This window comes from Equus quagga, chromosome 15 (assembly GCF_021613505.1).
Source record: "Equus quagga isolate Etosha38 chromosome 15, UCLA_HA_Equagga_1.0, whole genome shotgun sequence".
Lineage (NCBI taxonomy): Eukaryota > Metazoa > Chordata > Mammalia > Perissodactyla > Equidae > Equus > Equus quagga.
The window spans coordinates 7,667,800-7,687,547 of NC_060281.1; the positions used below are offsets into that span (position 1 = coordinate 7,667,800).

General features: G+C 39.5%; 1 protein-coding gene across 1 annotated transcript in view; it reads left to right on the top strand.

Annotated features, from left to right (window-relative positions):
- Nucleotides 1–1,976: 1,976 nt before the first annotated feature.
- Nucleotides 1,977–19,748, top strand: part of LGSN (lengsin, lens protein with glutamine synthetase domain) — an 84,982-nt gene continuing 67,210 nt past the window's right edge. Inside the window, exons 1-3 of the mRNA XM_046639783.1 lie at nucleotides 1,977–2,027; nucleotides 7,308–7,412; nucleotides 15,416–15,547. Of these exons, the coding sequence (XP_046495739.1) occupies nucleotides 1,977–2,027; nucleotides 7,308–7,412; nucleotides 15,416–15,547 (288 nt within the window). The remainder of the gene's footprint in view (nucleotides 2,028–7,307; nucleotides 7,413–15,415; nucleotides 15,548–19,748) is intronic.

Consider the following 19,748-nt stretch of genomic DNA (forward strand, 5'->3'; position numbering starts at 1 on the left):
CTTTCTGTGTAAATGCTCACCTTGCTGTCTAGGGAATGGTGGTCATTGCCTCCTTCCTTTTAAGCACAGGCAGGATCCCAAGAAGACCAATCTGGTTGAAGGGGCAGCAAAACCTGGGGCTTAGAGGGTCCTTGCTCACAGGGCCAGCACATTTGCAAATGGACTAATCCATTTATTTTGAAAACAATTGGTTTTGATGTAATGTCTTATTAATAACTAATGCTCTATGGTTGCTTTAAGAAATAAACATTTTTTTTCTCTTTCTTAAGACTTGGAACAAATTGCATATACTATGAAATTAATTGTTTTCTGGTTGATGAGTTATTAAAAATTTCTGCATGTTTAATCAGTATTATTAACTGGATTTCTGTAGTAGGAATGTTTGGAATAAGGTTGGAGTTTTGGACAAGGTAGGCTGAAGTAAGAATCTGAGAATCGTAAGAGATGAAGTTTGGTGCCAAGGGTCTGAGGTAGCCGGGGGTTCTTGCTGATCACAGTGAAGCCCTTAGTTGGCTATTGGCTTTCAAGTGGGATGCTGAGGTCTGTAAATAATCCTGCTTCTTGGGGTTTCTTTAAGCCTTCAATCTAGGCAGTTAAGGCAGATACACAGAGACTCCAGACTCCTCCCAACCACTACCTGGCTGGAGCCTCACCTAGCCAACAAGCTCTCTCAATGTTGTTAGCAGTAGGCAGAGCCCTGAAGGTGGCAGTGAGAGGTGTGTGTGTATGTGTGCACATGTGTGTGCACATCTGTATGTGTGTGTGTGTTTGGGTTGAGACGGGGAGCTATACAGCAGGGGGAGGTGAGAGGGGAAGGTGATTCTTCCAGAAGGAAACCGGGTCCTCTGTTAGCTCCAGGGTCCTCTTGCATATTATTTCCTCCTGGTCATCCTATTACTTCATCCCTCCCTCCCTCCCTCCCTCCATCCATTCATCCATCCAGTAGACTCATCAACAACGTTTCTGAGCCCCTATTCTTCTAGGCATGGGGATACAGTAGTGAACACAATGAGGTTCCTTTTCTTATAGAGTTTAAATTCTAGTAAAGAGAGAGAAAAAACAAACAAATAAATACATGATGTTTCATTTAATGATAAAAACCTTGGAGAAAAACAAAGTATGGCAAGGAAAAAGAGAGTGAAGATGGTGGTGGCGCTACTTTACACAGGGTTGTCAGGAAAGTCCTCTCTGGGCACATGACATTTGAACTTAAGGAAAATAAAGGATGACCTTGCTTGTGGGGTTTCTGGGGAACCCTATTTCATGACCTGTTAATGAACCATGACGCGTGGTTTGGAAAATTCTGATAGGGCCTGTTGACTTGGTAAGGTTTGGATTTTATTTTAAATGAAATGGGGAAGCATTAGAGAATTTTGAGTAGAAAAGTAACATGATCTGACATATTTCAAAAGAATTACTTGGGCCGTTGTATGGGTAACAGACTTCGTGGGTGGGGGAATGCCGAAGCTGGGAGACCTGTGCATTCAGTCCTATAACTTTGCTATAACTTTATTTATTTATCACTATTAGTATTCATCAAACTTCCTTCATCAGATATGCTAAAAATAGGTAAATAACAGCCAGCTTTTAAACAGAAGTTTCATAGTTTGTGTCTTCAAATGAAAACCTGGCAGAATTGGTGGTCAGTAAACTTTAGTTTTCTCTATCCTTCAGTCTTAATCAAATCTTCTCCTTGGCTAAACAAGATTTATCTGGAACACAGTCCAACTTCTCCACAAATCTCATTTGGTTGTTCCATCTTGGTTGGCCTCGGGCTGTGTTCCTTTGGGGCCACACTTATCTTCCGGGATCTCCACCTGCACAGCCAGTGTCCTCTGACTCAGCTGGATTCTCCACGGTGGAGCAGGCTTTCTGTCCCTGTAAGTGGCTCGAGGCACATGATAACTTTTGTTGTTGCTGCTGATTGCAGAGCAGCCCTTAATTGTGTACATCTTGCCCTTTAACACATGTAGCTAATGAATGAGAAACTGCTTTTCTACGGAGAAAAGATCCTTTGCAAAGAACAGGTAGGGAAAAGTTTACGTGGAGGCTGTTTTATCCCAGAACGCGCTTTGGTGTTTCCTGTTTCTTTCTTAGACTGGCTTTCCCTCCTCCTTCCTTGCTCTGCTTCATGTCCTGGGAGGCTGACTATTACGGACCACACCACGGGCTCCGTCCCCCTCTGGTTTTAGGTTGGGTTTGGCTAACAGGAGACCCCAGTGGAGATCTGAAAATGGGAAGGGAACAGGTTTTGGATATTTGTTCCGCCAGCTTCCTTTTTGCTGAGTTACCATTGATTGCTTTTGTCCCTCTACTAAAGGTCACGACTCCTGCGGGCAGCCCTCTGTTACAACTATATCTTCTCTCTCTGGGTTCTAGTAACCTTCTCTCACCCTTCAGACCAAAGGGTGATAAAGGCTCCTAATTGTTCCTGGTCCTGGGGAGCTGCAGCAGCTTTTGTGGGTTCCTCTTAACACTGCCTCCTCCTCTGTAAGTAAAGGCTTTATTACATTCTCTTCAGTTGTCCTGTTTCCTGCCAGTCTCATAACTGAATATGCAGAGTTTTCTCTTCAGGAGTGGCTGAGTGGGAAAGTATAAAACTCTTGTACAGAAAAATACTTAACGCCATTTGCATATCCGAGACAATTTTATCTTGAAGTGACAAAAAAGGGAACTCACAAATTCACCTATCAGTTTAGCCCGTGGCCATGACACACGAATACTTAGGCCCGTATGTAGCCATTTGAAGCAGAATTGGCAGTTATTTATTTATTTATTTTTAAAGACTTTATTTTTCTTTTTTCTCCCAAAGCCCCCCAGTACACAGTTGTGTCTTTTTAGTTGTGAGTCTTTCTAGTTGTGGCATGTAGGATGCCACCTCAGTGTGGCCTGATGAGTGGTGCCATGTCCGCGCCCAGGATTCAAACTGGTGAAACCCTGGGCCGCACAAGCGGAGTGCATGAACTTAACCACTCCACCACGGGGCCAGCCCCTGCAGAATTATTTTGAGGAAAGAGTGTTTAGATTAAGCATTAAACAGCTACATGTATGCTTTGAGGATCCACAAAGTCTAGGCAGAAGGAAAATTTCCTTATAAAATTCCTTTCCACTGGGAAAGGAAGTAGCTGGTTATGATTGAATGAGAGACTGCTAGTTGTGAGACGCCGTGAATACTGGGTCAGTGTGAATCCAAACATTCAGGGAGAAAGATGATTGGTTAGAAGTGGCATAACATGGTATTTAGGGCACAGCTTCTGGAACTAGACTCTCCGGGTTCAAACCCTGCCTCTGCTATCTTCCAGTTGGGAAGCTTTGGCCACGTTACTTCATGTCACTGTGCTTCAGGGTCCTATCTTAACAGAGGAAAAACAGGAGGAGCTGATTCATAGTACTGTTATGAGGAATCAATGAGTGAATTCACGTAGAGCACTTAAGATAGTGCCTGGTGACATATGTTTAATAATTCTATTTCTTTGTGTTATCCTGAAAGTAGACATGACGTTGCTGGGACAAGGACAGATTATTATTACTTACAGAAATAACCTTATTTGTTGCCTTTCCCCTCATTTCTTCCTCCATCTGGAATGATGCAATAAGAGCCAATGGACAGGCCTACATGGGGTGTGTGTTGTACTGTAGGAGAGGAACCCCCAAAATATGAATCTAGAGCTTATATAGGAGAGGGGTGGCTGTCACCTCATTTTTCAGGAAAAGGAGAGATACTTTTGCCCCCTACTGTGAACAAATTCTCCTTGGGAAGAGGAGGGGAAGAATCCTGGGTTTTTACCCTTTGGAATATAAATAGTTGGCCCCCCACATTAGTGAGTTCCATTATGTGGATCCAACCAACCGTGGATTGAAAGGCCTACAATGGTTGCATCTGCACATATTCAGTGTTTTTTCTTGTATTTATTCCCTAAACAATATAGTATAACAAGTGTTTACATAGCTTTTGCATTGTATCAGGTATTATAAGTAATCCAGAGATGATTTAGAGTATACGGGAGAATGTGCGTAGGTTATGTGCAAATACTACACCATTTCATATAAGGGACTTGAGCAGATTTTGGTACGGGGGGTCCTGGAGCCAGTCCCCCCCATGCATGCTGAGGGATAACTGTGAGTGTTTCCTGGAAAAGATAAGACAAGTGTTCCTAGGTTTACAGCTCCTGGAATGTCTCTATGGCTTTGGGTCTCATCTGACCCCAGAAGTGTAAACACACACCCCTGGGGAGGAAAATCTTCTGCTATCTGTTCAATAATCTTTTAGATTTCAAGGTTTGTTCTTTAACCTAATCCATGTAAAACTTTTCCAGAAAGCCCCAACTGTTTAGAAACATTAAACATTTACTTCCTGACACCTGGCACATAGTGAACCGCTATCAGCATCAGCTCTCAGGATCCTGCAGCTGGTCAGAAGCAGTGGAAATCGTGCGGTAACTTCCGAGGTCTGTTCCCATCTGAGAGCTGTTGGATAAATCTCTTCGCTCGCTTGGTACTTCCACATTAATGCTGTTTCTTAGTGAAACGCAAAACTTCTGAAAGTTTCTTATAGAAGCCAAGACAACTTACAATCATAATAATTATGAATCTAAATAGTCACATTTATTAAGTTGAAGCTAATCACTTTACACAAATGATTCAATTTAGACTTCATGGCAATGTTATAAGTTGGGTACTTAATATCGCCACTTTATAGAACAGGAAAATAAAGCTCCTGGAGGGGAAGCAGCTCACCTCAAAGTTATACACCAGTAAGTGGCAGAGCCATGAGTCCATGCATGCGTATATGCCTTCAAAACTCATGCTCTTTACTGATGCGGTATGAAGCAGAATCTGTGTTTTTTTTTTTTTTTTTTAAGATTGGCAGCTGAGCTAACACCTGTTGCCAATCTTTTCTTTTTTTTCTTCTTCTTCTTCTCCCCAAAGCCCCCGGGTACATAATTGTATATTCTAGTTGTGAGTGCCTCTGGTTGTGGCATGTGGGACGCCGCCTCAGCGCGGTCTGATGAGCGGTGCCATGTCTGCACCCAGGATCTGAACCAGCGAGACCCTGGGCCACAAAGTGGAGGGCGCGGGCCTAACTTCTTGGCCACAGGGCTGGCCCTGGAACCTATGTTTTTAAAGGGAAACTGCTACGAGTCCTCCATTCTCTCTGCTGGTGGAGGTCAGCATCTGAGAATCTGACACGTTGTGGAAGACGCGGCTGTTTCTCTTCTGCGTGGCCCCACCCAACACTCAGGCTTAGGTTTGCTGCCTTGAACCCACAGCCTGGCACACTGGCTAGGGCGTAGCTCTAGAGGCCTGATTTTGGAGTCAGAAAACCTGACTTTGCTTTTTATTCCACAGCTTACTAATTGTGTGACCTAAGGCAAGGTGGTTATTCTCTCTGAACTTCTGATTATTCATCTATGAAATGGGGAAAGAAATGCCTGTCTTGCCTTACTCACAGGGCTATTTGTGAGGATCAAATGGTATAATAGGTGTGAAGGCACATTGTAGACTGCAAAGCTTTCTATAAAAGTAAGGGACTATTATTTACTCAGTAGCAGACACGTCCTTTGCCAGGCACTGAGTTAGTTGAGGGCAATAAAAAAATCAAAAAGACATGATCACTCAGGTTGCTTTTTAAACTATCCCTAACAGTAAATCATAGAGAGCAGACCATGTTAGGCACCTATCAAATCCCCGTATCTCTGCTTTTTCTTTGTTAGCCTAATTATACATTTGCCCAGGGTGGCATGTGCCCCACCCCAGGCAATGGATTATGATTGATCTGAGTCTCTATGGCTCACCTGCTCCCTGCTTTTCCAGCTTCCTTTGAGTTAAAGTTCTATGAGTATCAGTTGGAGTTCTGGCTTGGAACAGAATTTTACTTAGATGGTCAACCAAAAATATTTTAATGATGAATCCGTTTATAGAGATGTGGGTAGGGTTAAATGTATCAATAAGGCACCCAGAAACCAGCCACAGTGAGGGGCTCTTAACACCCCAACGCCTGAAAGGGCAAGAGATGGAGTGTTGGTACCAGAGCCCAGAGCGGGAGCCATGGAGGAGGGTGCCAGAAGGAGCTGTAGTTGTGGGAGGGCATGGCCAGTGCTAGAGCTGCAAGTGATGAAAGGAGATGAGGGGGAGGAAGAGGGAAGGAATTCCCCAACCTCTTTCAACTCTCACAGCCTCCAATCTTTGCTCATGTCTCTCATCTGCCCAACCTCATCAGGAACCAGAAGGCAAAGGAGCTCATCGTGTGACTTCATTCTGTTCAATAAGATGTAAGGGGAAGTCTGTTGGAGTCATTTCTGGGAAAACTCGGCTTTCCTGATAAAAGGCCTCAGGCATGGATGGCAGTTCCCTTTATTCCTCCTTTCCTTCCTTCCTCAAATGAAGAGATGAAGACCAAAGGGCAGCAATCATCTTTCAGTCATGAGGCAACAGATGTGAATAGGACAACGTGCCCAGGATGGGAGCAAGACGACAGGAGGAGCCTGCCTGGTCTCTGGTGGCATTGTCAAAGAGTTGAGTCAACTTCTGCCATCACTCTCTTCAGACTTCTTGTTTCGTAAGTGATTTTTGAGTCTCTTTACTTTCATCTGGTCCAAGTTGTACTGATATAGCATATTCCATTCATAGATCTTATTTACAGTTGGTCCAAGGGGATGCAATAAAATCTGTCTTATTAAAAAACAGCCCAAAGTAGTGAGGGTAAAGGATTCTCATGATCGAGGAAGTGAAAACATGGCATCTGGGTTTATGTAGTCCCCAGATTCACAAAGCCAAATTTGCATCCAACAGCATATGTTTAATACTTTAGTTACACCTTCCCCACCAGTAATACCTGCTTGATAATTGCCTTTGATGAGACTGCAGACGCCGTGCTGTGGGGACCACGCCTGTCTTGCTGACCATTTGTTCCTGGGGCCTCATATAGTGCCTAACAAAGAGTATGCTCCCAGGGACTAGATGCTGACTTAGATCGAAAGTGTCCAGAACTAAGTCAAAAAGAGACTTTTCTCTGCTTTTCTTGACCTTTGCTGAGGTCAAGAATTTGCTATACTTTTCTTAGATGAAAAATTTTCTCAGTCACAGCTTCTCAGACAGGCTTTCAACTTGTAAGAGTTGAAACATCCGAGGCTGATTTCTCTGCCATCATGAATATTTGGGGACATTCCCTTGCATGTGAGTGAGTGAACAGGCGCAGAAATTTGCAGATAGTTCTGGGTCACAAGACTGAGTGTCTAGAAGTTGTAGTGCAGGCTGTGCTAGAATGTGCTGTTTATTTAAAAAAATCTATTCATTTGTTTGTCCAGCCCTGTAGACAAACACCTCACATCCAAGCCGCAAAACTAAAGGCAGATTTACTTAAGGAGGAGGATGCAAACTGGAACACAGGCAGCATTTTATTGGTGAAGAAGGTGGGTGGGGGACCTGCTTCATTGTGAACACTTTTTATTTTTGTACTGAGGTGTTATTAATAGGGATGTTTGGTTACCAAAAAAATAAACACTAGAGCAACCGGAATGTTGGTCTAAGCGTGGGGAAGAAAATCACATAAACAGCTATCTTATGTTTTTTAATGGCTTACTTTTGTTATGAAAACAACATAATCTAAATACTATAATTTATGTTCTGTCGTATGGATTCAATTACATATTGAATGAAAAATGATTACGCTAGTATTTATTGTGCTTTCTTGTTGAATGCTGAGATACCAAGATAATTAGGTACATGTTAATAGCTTTTTAAATCAATAACTTGAACAAAACAAGTCTCTAGTGTAGGCTGCAATTTATTTGAACTGATTGGTGTAGATTTTATCTATTCATTCTATTTCAGATTGATTTTAGATGGGAGCAGAGTTTTGAGGGAGCGAGAGTATTTTTAACATTTAGGTAATTTGATTATGATAACAGTTCTCTATGATGTGGTCACGAGAAGACTGTGTCCCTTTTCATAATCTTGTTTTTAACCAAGCTATCCACAAAAAGAAAAACACATCTATAATGATTTAGTAACTACAAAAACTCTGAACTGCTAGGAAAAGGATTAGAGAGTGTAAAATTGAAGAGGACTGATTTGACTAGCAAACTACTCTGAACTGTTTCCATGCACTGTGTGTTTGTTTTCCAAACATTCCAAATTAGCACACTAAAAAATTGAGAACCTGTGTTGAGACAGTTTCAATTGTGAAAGCAGATCAGGAATAGCCTATTTTCTCCCTATAATCTGCCTCTGCTTATATTTTCACTCTCTCACACTTGGGTGAGGAAAAATACAAGTTTGGAGCAGAACAATGGCCGTGATGTTATTATCTTGGAAAAGAGAAAAGGAAAAGAAGTCACTGTGGGAAAAAAGAAAGGACTGTAAATTCCTGAATGTTCCTCTTCTGGTGACTATTTCTTAGCTTTGAATCCTCATCTGAATATAAAAGGACAGTGTCCAAAACTGTGAAAGATGGCAAAACAAGGCATGTGGTTGCATGAGCTGTTTTATGCTGCCGTTATTCAGAAAGTCAAAGTAATGGTTTGTTCTTGACTTATACTAACGAACGAGAATTTAAAATCAATGCCTTTGGCAGCCTGCGGTTACCTGGGATGCACTCCCAGCGCATGCGTGAAAGGCAAGCACCTTGCCTGTGTGTGTGTGAAGGAGGTGGAGGGGCGGGAGACGGCTGTGGATTGCGTAGTTCTAATATCAATTTTACAACATCTCTTTATGACTGTAATTGCTTTTATGGGGTTTAGCAACTCCCAGTTGGATCGGCTTAAATGTAATTTGTATTAGAATTGCAGAATTTGGAAGAGAGAACCAAATCTCTGTGGATCATAAAAATTGGATGCTAGCTAGTTAATATGTTTTATGAGATGCAATGTAAAATAACCACTCTTTGTATTTCGAGAAAAAGTGTGGTATCATAGTCAATGACCTGAAGGCACTGCCACCTTCTTTCCGGGTATTTCCTTGTCGTGTCAACTTGCTGAGAATTGTCGTCTTTTCCTTTGCATTAAAAAATAAATAATTAAAATCTTTTAAAATTAAATTTTCAATTTGCGGTAATTGTAGATTCACATAAAGTTGTAAGGAATAATACAAAGAGATCTTGCGTGCTCTTTACCAGTCTCCCCTAAGAAGGAAAACTATAGTTGCAAAATAGATATCCACGTCTCTTCTCCTCCTGCTTCCTTTTCAACCTCTAACTACTCATCTGCTTTCTATCTCTACAATTTTCTCATTTCAAGAATGGAATCAGTATTAACCTTTTGGGATTGGCTTTTTTAATAACTAAGTGTTATTATCTGGAGATTCGTCCAAGGCGTGGCGGTATCGAAGGTCCACATGTTTTTACTACAGATCAGTATTCTATGATATGGTTATTCCATAGTTTGTTTGATCATTCACCCAGTGACGAATATCTACGTTGTTTCCCATTTTGGGCTTTTATGAGTAAAGCTGCTATAAACATTTATATATAGGTTTTTGTGCGACCCTAAGTTTTCATTTCTCTGAGACAAATGCCTAGGACTGCAATTACTGGATTGTGTATTAATTACATGTTTAGCTTTTTAAGAAACTGCCAATATGCTTCCCAGGGTGGCCGCACCATTTTACGTTCCCATCAGCAATCTGTGACTGATTCAGTTTCTCCATATATTTGTTAACAAGTGAAACTTAGTGTCATTGTATTTTATTGTAGCCATTCTGCTAGGTGTGTAGTGATACCTCATTGTGGTTTTAATTTGCAATTCCCCAGTTGTTAATTCTCTTGAACATCTTTTCATGTGCTTAAGCCATCAGTAAAATGTCTTTTCACATCTTTTGCCCGTTTTCTAATTGAATTGTTTGTTTTTTTACTAGTGAGTTTTGAGAGTTATTTTTATGTTCTAGATATTAGTCTTTTGTTGGATACATGCTCTGCAAATATTGGTTTATAGTTTCTTTTTCTGCATTGCATCTGGTTTTGGTATCAGAGTAATACTAGCTTTATAAAATGAATTGGGAAGTGTTCCTCGCATTTCTGCTTTCTAGAAGAGATTGGGTAGAATTAGTGTTAATTCTCCTTTAAACATGTGATAGAATGTTCCCATGAAGCCATGTGGCCCAGAGATTACTTTTTTGAGAGTTTTAAAATTATAAATTCACTTTCCTTAATAGTTACAGCATGAAATAATCCATTTCTTATTGGGTCAGTTACGACAGTTTGTGGCGTTTTTTTTTGTTTTTTAAGGAATTGGTCCATTTCATCTAAGTTTTCAAATGTATACATGTAGAGTTGTTTGTTGTATTGTCCTTTTGAGTCTACTGTGTCTATAGTGATAGCCCCTATTTCATTCCTGATATCGATAATTTGTGTCTTTATTTTTTTCTCGGTCTTACTAGAGGTTTGTCAATTTTATTTAGTTTTTCAAAGAACTGGGTTTTTGTTTCATTGATTATTTCTAACGTTTTTCTCCTTTCAATTTCATTAATGTCTGCTTGTATTTTTGTTATTTACTTCCTTGTGCTTTCTTTGGGTTTATTTTGCTCGTCTTTTTCTAGGTTCTTGAGGAGGGAACTTAGATAACTGATTTGAGACTTTTTCTCTTTTCTGATTTATGCGTTTTGTGCTATATATTTCTTGCTCAGCACTGCTTTAACTGTGTACCACAAAGTTTTGATATGTTGTGTATTCATTTTCATTCTGCTCAAAGTATTTTTTAAATTACCTTTGAGTCTTCTTTTTGACCCATGGATTACTTAGAAGTACGTTGGTCAATTTCCAAGTGTATGGAGATTTCCTATTGTCTTTTTGTCATTGATTTTTAGTTTGGTTCTGTTGTGGCTGGAGAACACACTATATAATTTCTATTCTTTTAAATTTGTATAAGTTTGTTTTATGGCTCAGGATATGGTCTATCTTGGTATATGTTCCATGGGTGCTTGAAAAGAATGTGTATTCTTCTGTTATTGGGTAGAGTGTTCTATAAATGTCAATTAGATCCTATCGATGGAGTTGTTGAGTTCTTTAATATCCTTGCTGGTTTTCTGTCTAGTTGTTTTTCCTTCGTGTATTTTGCAGCTCTGTTGTTTGAGGTACTCACATTTAGGATTATTATTTCTTTTGGGTGGATTATCCTTTTGTTGTTATATAAAGTTTCTTTCTTTGTCTGATTGTTTGCTTTTCTCTGAAGTCCATGTTAACTGATATCAGTTTAGCCACTCTTGTTTTCTTTTGATTAATGCTTGCATGATACATCTCTTTTCCACCGATTTAATCTCAAACTGTCTATTTGAAATGAATTTCTTGTAGATAGCATACAGTTGAGTCATGTTTTCTTAATCCATTCTGCCAATCTCTGTCTTTTAATTGGTGTATTTAGACCAATTACATTAATACAATTGTTGACATATCAGGGCTTAAGTCTGCCATTTTATTTTTTGTTTTCTTTTTGTATTCTCTGTTTTTTCTCTATTTTATTTTCCCTGCTTTCTTGGAGCTTACCTGAAGAATTTTTAGAATTCTATTTTGATTTACCTATAGTATTTTTGGGTGTAACTCTTTTATTGACCTGTGAGTGGTTGCTTTAAGCATTATCCTGCATATATAACTTATCACAGCCCACTGATGTTGTCCTTTTGCCAGTTTGAGTAAAGTATAGAAACCTTACTCTCCTTTATGTTCCTTTACTCTCCTCATTGAGAACCACATCAGGCAGTGTTATAATTTTTGCTTCAACTTTCAAACATAATTTAGAAAACTCAAGAGGAGAAGGAAAATCTATTGTATTGACCTATAGGTTTTCTTTCTTCCTTCCTGATATAACAAGAATCTTTCTTAATTGTTTTCTTTCTCTTTATAGAATTTCCTTCCGTCATTCTTTTAGGGTAGGTCTACTGGCAGCAAGTTCTCTGTTTTCCTTCATCTGAGAAAATCTTGGTTTCCTCTCAATCTTAAAGGGTATTTTCACTGGATATAGAATTTTCTATTGACAGTTCTTTTTTCCCAGCACTTGATAAATATTGTACTACTTTCTTCTGACTCTAGGGTTTTTATAAGAAATCTATTGTCATTGGAACTGTTTGCCCCATATGTAAGGTGGCATTTCTCTTTCATTTTGTAAATAGACTTTATTTTTTAGAGCAGGTTTAGGTTCACAGCAAAATTGGGCAAAAAGTACAGAGATCCCATATACTCCCTGTTCCCATATACCCCATATATACAGACTCAGCTTCCCTCACTATCAATATCCCACATCAGAGTAGTACATTTGCTACATCTCATCATTTTTTTTAAAAAAATTTCTTCTTGGTCTTTAATTTTCAGAAGTTTGACTATGATGTGTCTTGGTGTGGATTTCTTTGGTTTATACTATTTGGAACTCCCTCAGCTTCTTGAATCTGTAGGTTTATGTCTTTGGCCAAATTTGGGAAATTTTCAGCTCTTTTTTTCTTTAGTACTTTTTCAGTCACATCATCATTCTCATCTCCCTCTGGGACTCTGATAACAAGAAAGTTTGAAATTTTGTAGTCTCAAAATCTGAGGATCTGTGCACTTTTGTTTCACTCTACCTTCTCTCTGTTGTTCAGAGTGAATAATTTCTACTGTTTTATGTTCCAGTTCACTGATTATGTTCCCTCCATTCTGCTCTTGAGTCCACCCACTGAACTTTTTATTTGTTATTATATTTTTCAGTTCTAAAATTTTCATTTGATTCTTCTCTATAACGTGTATTTCTTTGCTGAGTCTTTTGACTTCTTTGCTGAGATTTTCCTTTTTAAAAATTTGTTTCAAGTGTGTTCATAATTGCCCATTGAAACATTTTTATGAAGACTGCTTTGAAATCTTTGTCAGGTAATTCTATCATTTCTGACATATTTTTATCCTACAGTTTGAGAGCTTCCTGATTCTTGGTATGATGAGTGATTTTCGATGAAAACTTGGACATTTTGAGTGTTATATTATGAGACTCTGGATTTTATTTGAACTTTCTGTTTTAGCTGACTTTCTCTGATACCACACCAGCAGAGGAAGGGGACACCACCTTGCTAGTGCCAGGTGGTGTAGGAGTTCTGGCTCCAAACTAGGCCTCCAGTGATACCTCCCCCAGTGGAAGGGGTACTAGCCAAGCTGGAGGGAGCTGAGCTGCCAGTTGTTGGAGTAGCCCATTAAAGCAATGAGGCAAAATGAAAGTAACAGTCAAGATTTTAATCACTTACTGTGATAGTATAAGCTAGAGGCTAAACTGGAGAAAGTGCTGGCTCCCCTCTTTCCTGTTCTACCCCATGGAATGGGGTGCCAGTTGAGGGTTGGGTGGATCAACACAGATGTAGGAGTCTGGGTATCATCTTATTGTTGAGGGAGTCCTGAACAAAGGCTACTGCCATTTTATGGACCCAGGGGTCAGGGGTTTGGGAGGGGAGGAGAGGGGAAGTGCTTTTCTAGGAGTGGAAAAATACTGAGTCCTGAGCCAGAGTGGAGAAATGTGTTTTCAAGTGTTTCCAGTAAAGACAAACTTGAAAATGGAGGTGCCTGGGCTAAGGATGCATATGTGCAAAGGAGCAAGACCAGGCACTGGGCCTGAGCCCTTGGCTTAACTCCCCTCAGAGTTTGCAGTGCATTGGCTGTGCCCCAAGTCTGGTGAGAGGAGGGCAGCTTTCCCTGCTGAGCCCTGCCAGGTAAAGCATCTGTGATTGCTTAGGGTTGGGCCTGAACAATCACACATAGTATTTTGTCCTGGAGCCAGAATCTTCAGTGCCTTATTACTGATTCTCATGTCATCTCAACTGACACCATGGGATGGGAAGTGGCCTCATTACCTCTGGGCGGTGGTGAAAGTTCTGACTCTTCACTGGGCCTCTCTTGGCACCACCTAAGTGGGGAAAAGGAAGGGAGCACCATTACTGCTGGGTGGAAGTTCAGACCTCCCTTGTGTGCTTGCTCATACTGTGAGGGCGGAAGTCTATCTTCCTTTGCTGGACGGGTGGGGTAGGGCAGTGTTCACTGTGCGGTTTGGTTGGAGTAGGACAGCTCTTGTCTATAAGCTTTCTTCTTGCCCCTCTCCTGGTTCTTTGGCTGGAAAGAGTAGGCTTTTGTTGGGGTTTTGTAGTCCGTTCTGTTTGGTGTTTCCTAGTTGCTGGCTTCTTCACTCCTACCTCTGGAATGGATGAGGCAAAAAGAAACCTCAGGGATCTCATCAATGTGTTGTTCCTTAAGTCCCGACGTTCCTAGCCAGTCCGCTTTCTTCTCTCCACCTTCCGGAGCTTTCTTATGTTTGTTTTATGTATAATGTTTAGGGTGTTTCTTTGTCATTAGTGGGAAGACTAGGGAAAGTAATTTACTCCCTCATCCCAGAAGTGAAAGTTACTTTCCTTACACTTTTAAAATTTAGATACAAACAATCAAATTAATAAAATATTAAAAATTAAGTGGAAGGACTATGGGAAAGACGACTACCCTTTGCCTCCCTCCTGCACGTCTCCAGTATTGTCCCTCAGAGATAAGCACTTCAGTTATTTGTTTCTAATTCTTTTTGGGTTCACCTCCACAGAGTTAAACAATGTGCTTTTTAATTTATTGTCTCTAAACATCATCCTGCCATATAAAATCACTTAACTTGCTCGCACTGTCCTTCTCTCTTCTCTTAATTTGGTTGTCATATGTCATTAATCCTAGCTCTTCGACAGGTCACCTACACAGCTTCAAATTATGCTCTCACCTCTGTTACTGGATCTCCCATGGACAGGATTTCTTGTCTTCCCGTTTGTAAGAAGAAATATTAGCCCTCCCTTCCTTTCCTCCACCATTTTTCTCCCCTCTCCATCTGACAACCTCTGACAGCCACACATTTACTTCATCCTCTTCTCTGCCCCACTTTACCCACAGTTTTATTTTAAAGCAATCTCAGCGTCCTCAACTTATGTAACACCACTTTATACGTGTTAAGTTGTATGTGAGTCAAGGTCCAGTTAGGAGACAGAAATCGCACCTGCCATGTGAACAGAGAGAATCTGAAGAATTGTTAACTAAATATAAATTTGTTAACCAGGTAAATGAAAGGGTAAAAAAATGAATTCTAGTCATTAAGGAGGTGGCAATTATAGGAAGCAGCTACCGCTCTTAGGATTGGGAGAGCAAAGAGAAGCTATTGGAATTATTAAAACTTAGAAACTGAGGGGAGAGGTCCCGGAAGGCTGAGACGCAGACTTCAGTGCGGGGCGCGGCCCCGGCAGTGCTGATGCTCTGTGCTGGAGGGTGCGGGGTGCTGAGATTTGGTTCTGCGAATGTTGGAAAAACCGCAAAGCAGAGTCAGCTGCAGCCGTGGGAAGGAGCTGCTGCTGCCAAGGCAAAGAAGCATCAATGGGGTGATGCTTCTAGGAAAGGGGAACAGACAGGAAGAAGTGAATCTCTTCTACGTCCTCTGACCTTGTCGTCTCTCTCCAGTGCCTCCAAGAGTCAGCTGAAAAAGCAAAATGTGGCCTGCAGAGTCCCAGCTCCAGCATCATAAAGCAGAGCATAGAGGGTGATTTCGAGCCGAGAGACACTAACTTCAGAACCGGCACTAGCTGTCACTTGGTGATTATTTTTATGTAGTTTGATGTATGTTTTTGATAAGGACTGTGCATTTTATTTCTTTTCCATGAGTTCAGCTTTCCCTTAAAGTATATTTTGGTTTCATAGATCATGGGTACAAAGTACTGAAATCACCCTATTTATGAGCAGACTCAGTTCTCTTTCAATCATATTCGGCTAATAGAAGAATTTTAAATTTCATTTAAGTGGCAGCCCAAAGGGGGTAAGGAGAGGTATAAAGCAGGATTGAGTTATCTGAGAGAGGACAGGATATAGTGAATCAGAGATAGAGATTCAGTACTTCTCAGTTTGTCCCTCAATATCATTTTATAAGTTTCCTCGGGCCACTGACTGCTTGCCTGCCCTCTAGGGAATGCTGAATTCTTTTAATACAAACATGTATTCCAGTGTGGGCAGAAGATTCTCTTAGGAGCCCTTGAGACAGTGGCAATGAATCATGTTGCCTCTCGGTAATTTTTCAGAGATGAGGCAAGAAAGCCAACCTTTGCTAAACTCTGCTTTTTTTTTTTTTAATTGCAACATATTTGGAAATGGACGGGGAAGATGAAATGTGAAATAGAGGTGAAAGGATCTAGGTTTATAAGCTTTCTTCTTCCCTCAATGATTAGGAAAATAGGAAATGAGAACAATTTGTTTCATTTTGGATGTTTCATTTTATGTTAGATCAAATAAATGGCCTTCCTCCCAATGTATGTATTCTCCATGTATTCGATGAAATTAGATAGAAGAATAATAAATGCTCAGGTGAAACCTAAAGAGAGAGTTCACACAACGCTGCCTAACCAACATCCACGGTAGTATAGGATGAAAATATGGAAAGTGAAATCCATCGAGAGTTTAGAATTTCATGAAGTAACAGAGCATGATGTATTAGGAAAGCCCTTTTGACTTCCGGGTGCAGGGAGGCACTCTAGCTATCTTGAGAAGTGGGAAGGTATTTTGAAGGTATGTGTGATGACAAAAAGGTCAAGGATCTCATAGGATTGCTTGAAAGAATATCAAACAACATTTTTCAGGCATTTCGTGTGCATAAAACTGAGGTAGTATTGTTATCCTCATTTCCTGAGGCTTGAGATGTTGTAACTCAACCACAGTGCAGAAGCAGTGCACGCTGGAGGTGGGGCGGGGTTTGTCATTCCAATGCCCACTCTTCTCGATGGCCCGCCTGGTAGTAAGTACAACCACCAAGACTAATGACAGCCGCCAAGACCAGTGAATCCTCTTGCCTCTAATATTCAAGGTAATCATAATCATTTAGCTAAATATAAATGAATTCTATGTGCACACATGAAAACTACTACCTATTTTCATAAGAATTACTAACTTTAGAGGGTAATCAAAATTCTATTCTTCTGTTTGAACTTATTATCTTATCCTTAAAGCTAAATCGTTACAGGTTATTAAATATGACATTAATGTAGAAATAATTTCATGACATTTTACTTTTATTTGGAGTAGCTCATATTATTTATATAAAGGAGGATAATCATTTAACAACTCTTATGCAATACATCCTGTAGATGGAAAATGACATTTTCATTTTGATTGGGATGATTTGAGATTCATGCTGAGAAGGTTGCCTAAGGTGACAGAACTACTCAGAGCTAGAAATATAGCACAGGAATCTCTATTTCTAGTCCAATGATCCACTTAGTTCAAATAGGGCTCACGCTATTCACAAAGCAATGTCATTCGCCACAAATAAATCTAGTTAAGTAAGAAAGGAGTAAAAATTAGATGTTAGGAGAAACAATCATTTATGTAATAATTGTTAACTAATGCTTTGTTTTGGGAACTAATTTTATATCCTCTATTTCTTAAAAGAAAGGTTTTATACATTTAGGAAAATGTATAACTATTCTTTATTATCAGTTGCCCTTGTTGAGATATAGAAATTGCATTAGAGTTCACTTTTTAAAGGCCCAAAGATGTTTTATAGGATTAGATGCCAAAGAATTAAAGATTGTTATTAATTATAACAAAATAATATAGTTATGTAATATTAATTATATCATGCTAATGCGTAACCTTTGTGATATATGATGTTTCTTTATATTTTATTAATGTGCATGTGCAACACTAGTATTTTAATTCAGAAACTGTCTTTACCTTTTCAGAATTTTTATAATGGTTTATGGGGATTATAATGCCCTGCAAATTTTTCTATTCTTACTCCATTGACTGAAGCCGGAAAATGAATTTCTAATCAATTCTTCTTCCTCCTAACTAACCCTCATTTTAAGGCTCTTAAAAAAAATCCTGAAAAATCACTATTTTTAGTTTTTCTCTTTGCCTTTGCTATTAAGTTACAATAAAAATTCAGTTTATTCTTACCTATTTTCTTTGCTTCCCTTTTATTTTAGAGTTTTTAATTGCCAGATATAAATTGAGTGCTTGCACGTTTAATAGTGCCTGATAAGTATTTTAGCACAGTATTGAGAGCCTCATAGAGCTTCAATAAAAAGTCATTTTATTGTTATTAGAAAAGAAATATTAGAAATATTATTTTATTATTACTATTAAAAGTCATTTTACTTATTATTATCATTAGTAGCATGAGCAATGCAGTAGAATTATAGATCAAAGCCTCTGCCCTCAGGAGTAGATCTTGAAATGCAGTAATGGAGAGATGTGGCATTTAGGAAGGAGAGAGTACACAAGCCAAGGCTGGGGCCTGGTGTATCTTATTTCTGATGCCTTTGCTGCTTTGCCCTCACCTGCTGTCCCCTTACTTGATATCTAACTTGAAACTGAAAACTGAAAATAACTGGGAGAAAGCCTGTGTAAATATTAGCTCACACCATTATGACTGGTGCTTGGGAGCATAGACTTTGACCAAGAAAACTTTGGAGATCTTGGGACACTCAATATTATTTCTTGGAGAGCTGGCCACATTTCTAGTCAATTTCAGGAAGAGGTCCCTGGAGTCATTCTAGTGTCCTGAGGCCATTCAGAGATGGACTATTGTTGTATGTCCTGAGAAACACTCAGGATAACTCTGGGCACAATTTAAGTTTCATACTAATTCAGTAACTGGTCTAGTCTGTGCTTCCAAACATCCCCAGGACATAGACTGGACTGAGTTTTTTGACCTAGATTTATTGTAAAGCTCATTGCCTGGGACTTAGAAAGGGACTCGTTTTACCCAGAGGAAGTGGTGTGTTTGGAGCATGAGGCACCTGCCACCTACTTGTGTTTGGGATGACTCCAAGATTTCATTAGATTCTTCTGTGCCACCCAAACCCAACAATATTTACTCAACACTCCCTAAGAGCCCGACACTGTACTACATATTTGGTTAAAATATGCATCATAGGGTTCTTGTCCTTGAGTGGCTTACAATTCCAAAGAAGCAGATTTTAAACTGTGTTCATTGCACTTTAGTGTTCCAAGAAGAAGCCCCAGAGCCACCAGAGAGGTTGCTATAATTTTAGAATTGCACTGGTTGGATGATAAATGCCCAACAAACGTAGCCTGTGGGCTTGTTCAACTAAGCAACTTCCTTTTTTATTTGCGTTATATACTTGATGTATATATTTATATATTGATCATCCAAGTAAGATGTTATTTTAAAAATGGGTCTGCTCCTAACTAAAAAAAGTTTAAAAAATTAATGGTCTCAGTTATCTCTTGTTTCAGAGTCGTACCAAATATTCGTACATTCATTCCATCAGGCCATTTTTCAATTTTATAAAATTATGAAGTGCTGCTTTTCACTAGATGACTGCCTATAAAAAAATCAAAACATTTTGACAAATATTTATTCTTTACTGAGTTTTGGAATGGCCTAATTATAGATAATAGGAAAAAAGAGTTAGAGCCACCAGCATTACGAGACTTTGTATGTGTTGAGGCTGGACCAGCCTTTACGGACGTTATAAAGGGTAACACTTACTGTGTGCCAGGTACTAATACAAATCATTTTAGACATTTTATGGCATTTAATTTTCATAACCACGTTATGAGGTAGGTATTATTGGCATCTTATTTTACAGATGAGGTAATACTGAAGACAGGAAATATTATTTAAAATATCCAAAATCATATAGTGAGAAAGTGACAGGGCTGGTATCAAACCACAGGCATCCAGTCCCGGAGCCATTAAGTATTTTTATCCCAGTTCTATAAATTAGCAAATTGAGGTACAGAATATTAGAACTTTTACCTCAGATTATGCAACTGT